The sequence below is a fragment of the Calypte anna genome, chromosome 7 (genome assembly GCF_003957555.1).
Source record: "Calypte anna isolate BGI_N300 chromosome 7, bCalAnn1_v1.p, whole genome shotgun sequence".
In the NCBI taxonomy this organism is placed as follows: Eukaryota; Metazoa; Chordata; class Aves; order Apodiformes; family Trochilidae; genus Calypte; species Calypte anna.
Genome location: NC_044253.1, coordinates 23,709,980 through 23,724,557, shown reverse-complemented (window position 1 = coordinate 23,724,557; position 14,578 = coordinate 23,709,980). Strand labels below are relative to the sequence as shown.

At 39.6% G+C, this 14,578-nt stretch overlaps 1 protein-coding gene across 1 annotated transcript in view; it reads left to right on the top strand.

Annotated features, from left to right (window-relative positions):
• TTN (titin) overlaps nucleotides 1-13,651 on the top strand; it is a 245,604-nt gene extending 231,953 nt beyond the window's left edge. The window contains 12 exon segments of the mRNA XM_030454664.1: nucleotides 452-754; nucleotides 1,034-1,336; nucleotides 1,466-2,050; nucleotides 2,191-2,496; nucleotides 2,588-2,887; nucleotides 3,113-3,688; nucleotides 3,781-4,086; nucleotides 4,178-4,771; nucleotides 4,884-10,831; nucleotides 10,914-11,067; nucleotides 11,967-12,260; nucleotides 12,375-13,651. Coding sequence (XP_030310524.1) covers nucleotides 452-754; nucleotides 1,034-1,336; nucleotides 1,466-2,050; nucleotides 2,191-2,496; nucleotides 2,588-2,887; nucleotides 3,113-3,688; nucleotides 3,781-4,086; nucleotides 4,178-4,771; nucleotides 4,884-10,831; nucleotides 10,914-11,067; nucleotides 11,967-12,260; nucleotides 12,375-12,673 — 9,968 coding nt within the window. The 3' untranslated portion in view covers nucleotides 12,674-13,651.
• The last annotated feature ends 927 nt before the right edge of the window (nucleotides 13,652-14,578 follow it).

Below are 14,578 nucleotides of genomic sequence, written 5' to 3'. Positions count from 1 at the left end.
AGTCTGAATTTTTGCTTATTCTCTGTCTCTTAAGATAAATATGTGTATTTAAATGGACATATATATACACATATAAATAATTTTTTCTAGATGTTACTACTTTCTTTCACCAAATAAAATGATACATTGTAATGCACAGTAGTCTTGTTATATTTCCAGAGAAATATGCCATCCATAAATCTATGTAAGTATTATAGATGCACTGCACAGAACCTGGATTGTAAACTTGGATTTTCTGCTCAGGTCTACCACTAGCCTTAAAAATTCCTTTACTCCATTACAAAACCAGCAGTATTTCAGTGGTTTAGTTTGTATAATACTTTGATATCTGCTCATTAAAAAAGTTTGATAGGGAATTCATATTACATTATTATTCATAATATCTTGCATATTACCAATATGTAGGATCATGTGACACTTTTTCACCAATTCTGTGTTATGTTTTTAACAGGTATTCCTGGTCCTCCTGGCACTCCAGAAGTGTTTGATATCTCTCGAGATGGCATGACATTAACTTGGTATCCTCCAGAAGATGATGGTGACTCACAGATTACTGGTTATATTGTGGAACGCAAAGAGGTTAGAGCAGATAGATGGATCCGTGTAAATAAAGTTCCGGTCACTATGACTCGTTACCGTTCCACTGGGCTGGTTGAAGGTTTAGAATATGAACACCGAGTCACAGCAATCAATGCCAGAGGCACTGGGAAACCTAGCCGTCCTTCCAAGTCTGCAGTTGCCAGAGATCCCATTGGTAAGTAACTTCCTAAATAAATTAAGCACATTATGGCAGAAGGGAATGGTATTAGTAAAATTTATTTTTCCAGTTTGGAAATTTATCTTGTATTGTGTTGACTAATGAGACTCTGACTGGAGAAAGACAATAAAATACTAGTTAAAAATCTTTAATTCCAAGTTTTCCTGTATATATCCTGTATATTTCATACAGATCATATGTTGCAAGTTAGCATTTCTTACACCTTTTAAATATTCATAAAAGAGATGCCCTCCCCAATCTGATCTTCTCTTCTAGCTCCACCTGGTAAACCTCAGAATCCAAGAGTCACTGATACTACAAGAACATCTGTCTCCCTGGCTTGGAGTCCACCAGAAGATGAAGGTGGTTCTAAAGTTACTGGCTACTTAATTGAGATGCAGAAAGTCGATCAATTTGAGTGGACCAAATGTAATACCACACCAACAAAGATTCGTGAATACACCTTGACACATCTGCCACAGGGTGCTGAGTATAGATTCCGTGTGCTAGCCTGTAATGCTGGTGGACCAGGAGAACCTGCTGAAGTGCCAGGAACAGTCAAAATAACAGAAATGCTTGGTAAGACACTTCAAGTCTTAGAGTTCACTGAAAGCTGTCCTAAAAAGTTTTTGCCTAAAGCTGGTATTGTAAAACAGACAGTAAAACAGACCTAGCACGACATGCTAATTTCATCAATTTTGTTTACAGAATATCCTGACTACGAACTTGATGAAAAATACCAGGAAGGTCTCATGGTGAGACAAGGTGGCGTTATCAGGCTTACAATACCCATTAAGGGTAAGCCCATCCCAATATGCAAATGGACAAAAGAAGGACACGACATCAGCAAGAGGGCCATGATTGCAACTTCTGAGACTCACACAGAACTTGTGATCAAAGATGCAGAAAGAGAAGATTCAGGAACCTATGATTTGGCACTTGAAAACAAGTGTGGCAAAAAAGCTGTCTATATTAAAGTCAGAGTGATTGGCATTCCAAATCCACCAGAAGGGCCACTTGAATATGATGATATACAAGCTCGTTCTGTCAGAGTAAGCTGGAGACCTCCTACAGATGATGGTGGTGCAGATATCCTTGGTTATATTGTTGAGAGACGAGAGGTACCCAAGACTGCCTGGTACACTGTTGACTCCAGGGTGAAAGGGACATCGCTAGTGGTGAAAGGGCTCAAAGAAAATGTGGAATATCACTTCCGTGTTTCTGCTGAAAACCATTTTGGTATTAGCAAGTCTCTCAAATCTGAAGAAGCAGCAGTACCAAAGACACCTCTAAGTAAGTCCCCTTTTTGATTTGTTTTTAAAAATAATTTTTAATTACTGTTTTATGGTTCTAAAAGTACAACAGTAATTCAAATGGCTTATTGCTACATCACTATAATTTCCATTATTTTTTGTTATTACAACTATTAACAGATCCTCCAGAGCCTCCAAACAACCCACCTGAAGTGCTTGATGTTACAAAGAGCTCTGTCAACTTGTCCTGGTCCAGACCTAAAGATGATGGAGGTTCTCGTGTCACTGGCTACTTCATTGAACGCAAAGAGACATCTACAGAAAAATGGGTCCGGCATAATAAGACACAGATTACCACTACAATGTACACAGTCACAGGACTTGTTCCAGATGCTGAATATCAATTCCGAGTCATTGCTCAAAATGATATTGGTGAAAGTGAAGCAAGTCCTGCTTCTGAACCAGTTGTATGCAAAGATCCATTTGGTAAGAAAATATTTTCATTAACAGACCTTCTGAAGAGCAATTTAGTGACATTTAGTGAATTTATTCTTATTGTGTCTGTTTTGATTTTCAGACAAACCAAGCCAACCTGGAGAAATTGAGATCACTTCTATATCTAAGGACAGCATTACCTTAGAATGGGAACGACCTGAAAGTGATGGTGGCAAAGAGATCCTTGGATACTGGGTTGAATATCGCCAGTCTGGAGAAAGCACCTGGAAAAAATGCAATAAAGAACGCATCAAGGACAGGCAGTTTATAGTAGGAGGTTTACTGGAGGCTACAGAGTACGAATTCCGTGTTTTTGCAGAAAATGAGACTGGCCTCAGCAGACCTCGAAGGACTGCTATGGCAGTGAAAACTAAATTAACATGTAAGCAAAAATATATTGTCATATTTGCTGTGATATTATTGTTATTTGCTGTATAAACAACAGTGCTGCACTTAACATGCTGCCTGTTTGTTTTACTTGTCATTTGCCAACATGACTGTCCTAAAGAACAGTCTTTCAAGTACAAATGAAAATAATTTTCCAGAAATGTAGTCAGAGGAACATTTCATAGTTATATTAATTATCTTTTAATTTCCTTTGTTGTAGCTGGAGAAGCACCTGCCATTAAAAAAGAAATGCAGGATGTTACAACTAAACTGGGTGAAGCTGCACAACTGACATGCCAGATTGTTGGGAGACCTTTGCCTGATATCAAATGGTACCGGTTTGGCAAAGAACTGGTGCAAAGCCGAAAATACAAAATGTCGTCCGATGGTCGCAACCACACACTGACAGTAATGACAGATGAACAGGAGGATGAAGGTCTCTACACTTGTATGGCTACCAATGATGTTGGAGAGACTGAAACTAGTGGCAAGCTACTATTGCAGGCTCCCCCTCAGTTCCATCCTGGCTTCCCATTGAAAGAGAAATACTATGCAGGTGCATCTGGCACCCTCCGCATTCACGTCGTTTATATTGGCCGGCCAGTACCAGCAATAACTTGGTTCCACGGCAAAAAACCTTTGAGAGGATCAGAAACAGTTACTATTGAGAACACAGAGCATTATACCCATCTTGCTATTAAGAATGTCCAACACAAGACTCATGCTGGGAAGTACAAAGTTCAACTCAGTAACACATTTGGAACAGTTGATACTGTGCTTAATGTGGAAATACAAGGTAATTTATTTTATTTTCAGTATTTTTGTAGAATATTTTCTCAAAGATTTACTGGCAGAAGAATTTAAAATACCATACTTTTTCTTTTACAGATAAGCCAGATAAACCAGCAGGGCCAATTGTCATAGAGTCTATACTGAAGAATTCTGTAGTGATAAGCTGGAAACCACCAGAGGATGATGGAGGTGCTATGATAACCAATTACATCATAGAGAAACGTGAAGCCAAGGAAGGAGCAGAATGGCAACTTGTATCATCAAGCATTTCAAGCACAACCTGTAGAATTGTTAACCTAACTGAAAATGCAGGCTATTATTTCCGTGTCTCTGCTCAGAATACATATGGCATTAGTGAAGCACTGGAGGTTTCATCAGTTGTTGTTATGAAGCCTCCATTTGGTAAGTGGACACCAACATATCAGTTTCTGTATGCCCCTGTAATAACTAAGGCACACTCAGTTCAATTTTTGAACCTTTTTATTATTTACAGACAAACCAGGACAACCTGGTCAGCCAGTAGCAAGTGCTGTCACGAAGGATTCTTGTGTCGTCTCATGGAAACCACCTGCAAGTGATGGCGGAGCAAAGATTAGAACCTATTATCTTGAGAAGCGTGAGAAAAAACAAAACAAGTGGATTTCGGTAACAACAGATGAAATTCGTGAAACTGTCTATTCTGTGAAAGATCTTATTGAAGGTCTTGAGTATGAATTCCGTGTAAAATGTGAAAATCTTGGTGGTGAAAGTGAGTGGAGTGAGATATCGCAACCAGTCATTCCCAAATCGGATATACCAATTAAAGCTCCACATTTCAAGGAAGAGCTAAGGAATCTGAATGTGAAATTTCAAGCTAATGCCACATTTGTCTGCAAGGTCACTGGTCATCCTAAACCAATTGTCAAGTGGTACAGACAGGGCAAAGAAATCATGCCAGATGGTGAAAAGATCAAGGTACAGGAGTTCAAAGGTGGATATTACCAGCTCATCATCACAAATGTAACAGATGACGATGCCACAGTTTATCAAGTTAGAGCTACCAACCAAGGAGGATCTGTGTCTTGCACTGCCTCTTTGGATGTTGAAGGTGAATGAAGAGTCTTGAGTCCTAAGACAAATTATTTTTAAGCTTTGAATGTTTAGACTATTGGTGCTCTTGTGTGCTTTTGGTCATGTGTTGTTTTTTCTTTCTATTCCAGTTCCTGCAAAGATTCACTTGCCCAAGAACCTGGAGGGCATGGGAGCTGTTCATGCCCTCCGTGGGGAAGTAGTAAGCATCAAGATTCCATTCAGTGGCAAGCCTTCTCCAGTAATCACATGGCAGAAGGGACAAGACCTCATTGACAGCAATGGACACTACCAAGTCATTGTTACACGATCATTCACATCTCTTGTGTTCCCAAATGGTGTTGACAGGAAAGATGCAGGATTTTACATTGTTTGTGCCAAAAACAGATTTGGAATAGATCAAAAAACAGTTGAATTAGATGTGGCTGATGTGCCTGATCCACCGAGAGGTCTGAATGTAACCGACATTTCAAGGGATTCTGTCAACTTAACCTGGAATGAACCAGCTACTGATGGTGGAAGCAGAATCATAAACTACATTATTGAGAAACGTGCTACAACAGCAGAGCGATGGATTCGTGTTGGACAAGCTCGTGATACAAGATACACAGTGGTAAATCTATTTGGCAAGACCACCTACCAGTTCCGGGTAATTGCAGAAAACAAATTTGGCCAAAGCCAGCCTTCTGAACCCACTGATCCAATTATAACAAAGGAAGATAAGAGCAGAGTAATGAACTATGATGAAGAAGTTGATGAGACCAGAGAAGTCACCACAGCTAAAGCAGCTCACTATTCTACTAAGCAACTGTATGACAAATACATGATTGCAGAAGAGCTAGGACGTGGGCAGTTTGGCATTGCACACCGCTGTGTTGAGGCAGTTTCAAAAAAGACTTACTTGGCCAAGTTTGTCAAAGTAAAGGGTGCTGACCAAGTCTTGGTAAAGAAAGAAATTTCCATTCTAAACATTGCTAGGCACCAAAATATCCTGTACCTACATGAATCATTCGAGAGCCTAGAAGAATTGGTCATGATCTTTGAATTCATTTCTGGAGTTGACATCTTTGAAAGGATCAGCACACCTTCATTTGAACTGAATGAAAGAGAAATAGTAAGTTACATACGCCAGGTCTGCGATGCACTGGAATTTTTACATAGCCACAGCATTGGACATTTCGATATTAAACCAGACAATATTATTTACCTCACAAGAAGAAGCTCTATCATTAAAATTGTGGAATTTGGTCAAGCCAGACAATTGAAGCCTGGAGACAGCTTTAGACTCCAGTTCACTTCTCCTGAATATTATGCACCTGAAGTTCACCACCATGATTTGGTCAGCACAGCTACTGACATGTGGTCAGTTGGTGCTCTAGCATATGTACTTCTCAGTGGTATTAATCCTTTCATTGCTGAAACAAACCAACAAGTTATTGAAAATATTCTAAATGCTGAATACAACTTTGATGATGAAGCATTCAAAGATGTAAGCATTGAGGCCATGGACTTCATTGATCGCCTGCTAGTAAAGGAAAGAAAAGCTCGGATGACAGCTGCTGAAGCACTTGACCACGTGTGGCTAAAACAGCAGACAGAAAAGACCAGCACTAAAGTCATCAAGACCTTGAGGCACAGGCGTTACTACCAAACTCTAGTAAAGAAGGAGTGGAACACAGTTGTGTCAGTAGCCCGCATCTCCTGTGGTGGAGCAATTAGGTCTCAGAAAGGCGTGACGGTGGCTAAAGTTAAAGTTGCACCAATAGACATTGGTCCCATTGCTGGCCAGATCAAGCATACCGTTGCAGAAGAAGGAGGGCATGCCAAATATGTATGCAGGATTGAAAACTATGATGAGTCCACACAAGTCACATGGTACTTTGGTATGAGACAATTAGAAAGCAATGAGAAATATGAAATCAAATATGATGAAGGTGTTGCAACCATGTATGTCAAAGATGTTTCTAAATCTGATGATGGTACCTACAGATGCAAGGTAGTAAATGACTATGGTGAAGACAGCTCTTATGCAGAACTTTTTGTTAAAGGTGAGAGAGAAATTTCTGAGCACTACAGATGCAGAACTGTTCGGAAAGTGAAACGACGGGTTGATACTATGAGGTTACTAGAGCATCCACCAGAATTTACTCTGCCTTTGTATAACCGCACTGCATACGTTGGAGAAAATGTTAGGTTTGGAGTAACTATAACAGTTCACCCAGAACCTCGCTTAACATGGTTCAAATCAGGCCAGAAAATCAAACCTGGTGATGATGATAAGAAATATACTTTTGAATCAGACAAGGGTCTTTATCAGCTGATCATCAATAACGTCACTGAAGAGGATGATGCTGAATACAGTATTGTGGCACGCAATAAATATGGTGAGGACAGCTGCAAAGCTAAGCTGACTGTGATTCCACATCCACCTCCAGCAGATGACACATTAAGGCCAATGTTCAAGAGACTCCTGGCAAATGCTGAATGTCAAGAAGGACAAAGCGTCAGTTTTGAGATCAGGGTATCTGGCGTACCAAAACCAACACTGAAATGGGAGAAAGATGGTCAACCTCTATCCTGTGGTCCTAACTTTGATATAATTCATGAAGGTCTAGATTATTATGTTTTGCATATCAGAGATACTTTACCAGAAGACAGTGGTTATTACAGAGTTACTGCTACAAACAGTGCTGGATCTACAAGCTGCCAGGCTTACCTAAAAGTTGAACGTTTGAAATATGTCAAGCGTGAGTACAAAACTGAAGAAGAGCGGGAGAAGCACGTACAGAGGCAAATTGACAAGACTTTGCGAATGGCAGAAATCCTCTCTGGGGTTGAAGCTGTTCCACTGACACAAACTGCACAAGAGGCTCTCAGAGAAGCTGCTATCTTATATAAGCCAGCTGTTAGCACTAAGACTGTCAAGGGTGAATATGAAATCAAGAAAGAAGAAAAGAAGGAAGAAAGAAGACTTCGTATGCCATACGAGGTCCCAGAGCCTCGCAAACATGTGCCCACCACTCTTGAAGAAGATCTGAACATTAAACACTTTGTGCCTCTGTCAGACATGAAGTGGTACAAGAGATTGCGAGATCAGTATGAAATGCCAGGAAAACTAGATAGAACTGTTCAGAAACGACAGAAACGCATACGTCTTTCCAGGTGGGAGCAATTCTATGTGATGCCCCTGCCACGAGTTACTGATCAGTATAGGCCTAAATGGCGCATACCGAAGCTAACACAAGATGATCTTGAAACTGTGAGACCAGCACGTCGGCGTGCCCCATCTCCAGACTATGAGTATTACTATAGGCCAAGAAGGCGATCTCTTGGTGACTTGTCTGACGAGGAATTGCTGATGCCTATTGATGACTACTTAGCCATGAAAAGAACTGAGGAAGAAAGACTACGCCTTGAAGAAGAGCTGGAACTAGGCTTTTCTGCTTCCCCACCAAGTAGAAGCCCTCCACGCTTTGAACTATCTTCCCTTCGGTATTCTACCGCAGAAGCACAAGTCAGTTCAGAGGAAGAAAGAAAAAGAGAGATGAGATATTCAAGCTATCACATCCCAACTAAAGCTGACACCAGTGCAAGCTATGCCGAGCTTCGTCAGCGCTATGACAAAGCAACCTACAGACCACCTAAACAAAAGCAAAGAATAATGGATGAAAGAGAGGACGAAGAATTGCTCCGTCCAGTTGGCCCTGCTCAAAGACTCTCCGAATACAGAAGTGAGCTTGAATATATGGCAGAAGAGGAAAAGAGTAGACTCAGGAGAAGGAGAGAAAGAGAAATAACAGAGATAACATCAGAGGAAGAAGAAGAAATAGAAATGATGCATTATGCTCAAAGGGAATTTTCACCTCCCTCCAGATTATTAAGGAGAAGAAGATCTCTCTCGCCAACTTACATAGAGTTGATGCGTCCTGTATCTGAATTAATTCGACCCCGCTCACGGCCTCCGGAAGAAAGTGAGAGAAGGTCCCCAACACCAGAGAGAACTCGACCACGCTCACCTAGCCCAGTTTCTAGTGAAAGATCACTCTCAAGGTTTGAAAGGATGGCAAGATTTGATATATTTTCTAGATATGAATCCATGAAATCCGCTTTGAAAACTCAAAAAACTATGGAGAGGAAATACGAAGTTCTGACTCAGCAGCCTTTCACCCTTGATCATGCTCCTCGCATTACCCTGAGAATGCGCTCACACCGTGTCCCATGTAACCATAATACCAGGTTCATTCTAAATGTCCAGTCAAAACCAACTGCTGAAGTAAAGTGGTACCATAATGGTATCGAGCTCCAGGAGAGTAGCAAGATACATTTTAGTAATACCAGTGGGGTATTAACCCTGGAGATTCTCGACTGCCACATTGATGACAGTGGAACATACCGGGTTGTATGCACAAACTACAAAGGAGAATGCTCTGATTATGCAACACTAGATGTTACTGGAGGAGATTACACTACATACTCTTCCCAACGGAGAGATGAAGAAGTACCAAGGTCAATTTTACCCGACTTGACCAAAACAGAGGCATACGCAGTCTCCTCATTTAAGAAAGCATCTGCTACAGAAGCAAGTTCCTCAGTAAGAGAGGTTACATCAGAAATGTCAGCAACAAGAGAATCACTTTTATCATATGAACATTATGCTTCTTCTGAAGAAAAAGTCACTGCAGCTGAAGAAAAGTCAGTGGAAGAAAGAACTGTACACAGGGCATTTAAAAGCACTCTACCAGCAACAATCCTAACAAAACCACAGTCAATCACAGTTTCTGAAGGGGAGACTGCAAGATTTTCCTGTGACGTTGATGGTGAACCAGCACCAACAATAACATGGGTCCGTGCAGGTCAACCCATTGTTTCTTCAAGGCGCTTCCAAGTGACACGAACACAGTACAAGTCTGCCTTCGAAATTTCTTCAGTCCAGATGTCAGATGAAGGAAATTACACTGTTGTGGTGGAAAACTCTGAAGGACGACAGGAAGCACATTTCACTTTGACCATTCAGAGAACAAAAATTCCTGAAAAAACAATTACATCACCTCCAAGAATCAAATCTCCTGAGCCTCGTGTAAAGTCTCCAGAGCCAGTCAAGTCACCTAAACGGGTGAAATCTCCTGAACCCATCAGCAGCCCCCCAAAAGCAAAGTCACCACCTGTAGATAAAACAGTACCATCAGAGAAAGTACAATTACCAACTGCTTCTTCACCAAAGATAAAACAGCATCTGAAAGCAGAAACTCTTGGAGATAAGGTAAAATTATCCTGTGCAGTTGAAAGCAGTGTTTTAAGTGTCAGAGAAGTGGTATGGTATAAGGATGGCAAAAAACTCAAAGAAAACCATCGTTTCAAGTTTCATTATGCAGCTGATGGCACCTATGAGCTCAAAATCCATGAGCTGATGGAATCTGATGAAGGAGAATACACCTGTGAAATTATTGGGGAAGGAGGTGTTTCAAAAACCAACTTCCAATTTACAGGCCAAGTATTTAAAAATATCCATTCCCAGATAAAAGATGTATCTGAAATTCATAAATCAGTTCAGAAAGAAGAGGAGGTGATTACAGTTTCTACCCAGAAGAAATCAGCAGTGGCAACAAAAGAAAAAGCAGCAGTTCAAGAAGTCATTAAAAAGTCAATTGTTACTGAAGATGTCGAACAATTGAAAGCAGAAATTAAAACTTCTTCCACTAAAATGACAGTGTCTGAAGGGCAGAAAGTGATGCTGAAAGCCAACATTCCTGGTGCCTCTGAAGTAAAATGGGTGCTGAATGGAATGGAGCTGAGAAACTCAGAGGATTACAGATATGGAGTTTCTGGAAGTGATCACACACTAACTATCAAAAAGGCTAGTAATAAGGATGAAGGTATACTGACTTGTGAGGGTAAAACTGATGAAGGCATTATTAAATGCCAGTATGTTCTGACCTTTTCTAAAGAGCTTTCCAACGAACCAACATTTATCACACAGCCTAAGTCTCAAAATGTCAATGAAGGACAAGATGTATTGTTCACCTGTGAAGTTTCTGGGGATCCTTCTCCTGAAATTGAGTGGTTTAAGAATAATCAACCTGTAAGTATTTATTTAATGCATTTACTCAAAAGACTAGAATTATTCATAAAACTGATCTTAACAAATTTCTTTCCCTCCTCAGATTGCTGTTTCATCGCTCATCAGAGTAACACGTTCTAAAAACATTTATTCTCTTGAGATTCGAAATGCATCAGTGAGCGACACTGGAAAATACACAGTCAAAGCAAAAAATTACCATGGGCAGTGCTCTGCTACTGCATCTTTGACTGTATTCCGTAAGTTTGTTCTCTGTGTCTTGTGTTCAGACCTGTCACAATTTTTTGCTGTGGTGTGCTGACTAACATGACTTATGATAAAAAAACACTGGCCATGTTGATTTAGGTATTTCAACAAGTTCCTATTTGTTTTGTATGTTATGTATTTAGAATTAAAATAATAGCATTAGAACCTTTATGACACCCATAGGAGGAGCACGCAGATGTTCTATTGAATCAGTAGATGCATGTTAACAGAAGGCTATGAGCACTCCTTCTACGTGACTTTGTTAAGACCTTGGTGCTGGCAATTACTCTTTCCTCATTTACTATCGGAATCTGTTCCAATAAAACAAAGACATTCCACAGTTAAAAAGTTTTATGGTAACTTAGCCATAACTGAACTGGGTTGTATCATATCCCAGTTCCTAGCATCAAGGGGCTGCTATGATTTGCTTGCATGATTGTGCTTGTGTTTAAAGGAAAGCTACAGTGACTGATGACTTTTTTAGCTACAGAACAATGCAGTGAAATACAGACTTTCCTATAACATGTTTGTGAGAGCTTGAAAATATTTCACTTCTACAAACATGACCTGAACACACGTCTAATTCTATAGTCTAATTCTAGTAGTGGCATTAATAGGAAATGCTGTGTGACAACCTTTTTTTTCTTGTTTTTCCTTCAAGCTCATACTATTAACAGTTGAATTTCCTACTTATATAATTTATAAATTACTATTTCTAATTTGACATCTTGAATCAAAATATTATAAAGTTTTATACTCCACTGCAGTTTTCCGTTGAAAGCAAACTGTGCTGTCTCTTTATTTCTGTAAAATTAACCATATGGAACTGCATGACTTTGTTCGTTAATGTGACGTTATTGGTTTTTCCTTCTATGTTTGTGATGCTCCCCAGCTCTAATTGAAGAACCCCCGAAAGAGGTAGTATTGAAGACAAGTGGCGACGCAAGCATGCACGAAAGTTTTTCTTCTCAGTCCTTTCAAATGGCTTCTTCTAAACAAGAGGCTTCATTCAGCAGTTTCAGCAGTAGCAGCATGACTGAAATGAAATTTGCAAGCATGTCTGCCCAAAGCATGTCCTCCGTGAAAGAATCCTTTGTAGAGATGAGTTCCAGCAGTATTATGGGGATATCTAGTATGGCTCAACTGGAGAGTTCAACTAGTAAAATGCTTAAATCAGGTCTGAGAGGTGAGCAATGCAATTACTGGTAGTGTGGGTGTTTCAAATATCTTGCAGAGTAAACCTGCTGCATGTACTAGTGGAAACAAACTAATTTGTTATTTCTTCTCCTGTTTTGTGAAGGAGCACCACCCAAAATCGAAGCTCTCCCATCCGATATCAGCATTGAGGAAGGAAAAGTGCTCACACTATCTTGTGCCTTTTCGGGTGAACCTGCTCCTGAAATTACATGGTATTGTGGAGGGAGAAAAATTACAAGTCAGGACCAGCAAGGCAGATTCCATATTGAAACCAGTGAAGACCTAACCACCCTGATCATCATGGATGTCCAGAAGAATGATGGTGGTCTTTATACTCTGAATTTAGGAAATGAATATGGTACCGATTCTGCCACTGTGAATATTAATATTCGATCAATTTAGAGAGCTTGATCTGTATTATTTACACTTGTTTTTTTTTACAAGTGATTCTTTTGTGGACTGAAATATCTGATCTGTAAATATGAAAAAAATATTTTTGTACCTACCTGAATGAGACAAAGTCCAAAGCTATACATTATGACTTATAGTCATTACTGACCTAAGAAATTTGAACACTTTTTTTCACTGACATGTACATACTGTATATAGCCGAATGTAACGGTTATGAAGTTTTGTACCATTTATTTTATGACATTTTGAAACATAACTTTTGGAACTAAAAGTTGGTAGGAGAAAGTTTCATAGCAAACGACTACCCTGCTCAACATTTAACTAATTTTTGTGCCTCAACTCATTGTTGATGTCTTAAGAATGCCTCAACAGGTAGAGAGACTCCCTGTTGAAGATTACCTACACTTAAGAGTTGATACTGTGCATAGTATTTCATACATGCACAAATATTTATGTTGAATCAGAAATGTAAGGCATTAGTCATGTTTGCAATTACCCTCCTGTAAGCACTGACTTAATGTTTTACATTGGATCTGATTATGTCATGATTTCCATACCTGACTGACAATTTTTGGACAAAGTGCAAGCGGCCAGCACTTTGTTCATCCACTGTCTGTGTACTGTTTCTGACATGCTGACTGCCTGAATAGCTTTAAGAAAGTAACATCACCTGGCCATCCCCTGAATCAACAAAGCTATTTAGGTACTCAAATGCAGCAGCAGTACCCAATCTAGGAGGTTCATAGATGATTGAGTTTGTGTAGTAGTAGTATTAGATGTCCAGTAGGCACTTCCAGGCAACTAAGCAATGAACCACAGTTTGAAATCAAACTGTTGTTACAACATCAAATACCACTTTAAACTTCAATTTGCTTTAGTTCTCCTAATGTAGTAATAAATCTTTATAGCTTTTGAACCTCCTTGAGATAGAATTGTTTATTTGAAATAAAGCATGCTTTCTGCACCATAGCATCTGCTACTCCTTGTTATTTATTTATTATGTTCTGTTTGTGCAGTTCCTGTACTACACTACAGAAAAAAAATGCTGAAAGACAAGACCAGGTAGAAATGCAAATCTCCAGTGTAAACCAGATAGCTAACTGTTGAAAATCCAGCCATCTATCAGAAGCAGACTGGCCACTGGAAACTCAGACTGAAGAAAAAGCTTTCTTTATAAGTTCTTCATTGACAAAAGATAAATTCGAGCATGTCTAAGCATTATGCTCTTACTAGTATCCTTCTGAGAAGTGCATTTCCAGGCCTTTCACTATACCCTATATGGATAAATTGATAATCTCTCTCCTTTACAGCTGGTGTCTGCAAAATGAGGTTGAAAAATGACCTGTAGGTAACCCAGCTATTGCCTCCTTTTATTCTGGCAGCTGCAGCTAGTATAGACTAACAACCTATTTGCCTAGGCCTACAAGTTTTCACCTCCCACAAGTGCTTAAGGGCCCATGCCCCAGCAGTTCTTCATCCCTTAAGTCAGTTGACATACCTATAGGAATAAATCCTGTCTTTACATTCTTGGTGAGGAGTCACATTTGGTTATCTATGGGAAAAAGAGTATCAAGGTCAAAGGAGCAACTCGGTTTCTAGTGTTCATTCTGGTCAGCAGAAAAAGCTTGAGAGCAAATACATTCACAGCAATGCAAAACTGCTTCAAGGGCTGTAAAACTCCCTGAGGTACAACAAAAATCCCTTTGTGAGCAACACTGTACATCACTATGAGTTCCAGCATGCTACTACTAAAAAGCAACAAAAAAAAGCTCATCAGAAGTAGTAAAGCAGGGAATATGTTTAAAGACTTTACTATAGAAAGATTCATCACAGAAGCACACTTTCGTTTTTTTTAAATTTTATATAAACCTATTTATCAATCACTAGCTATCCAAA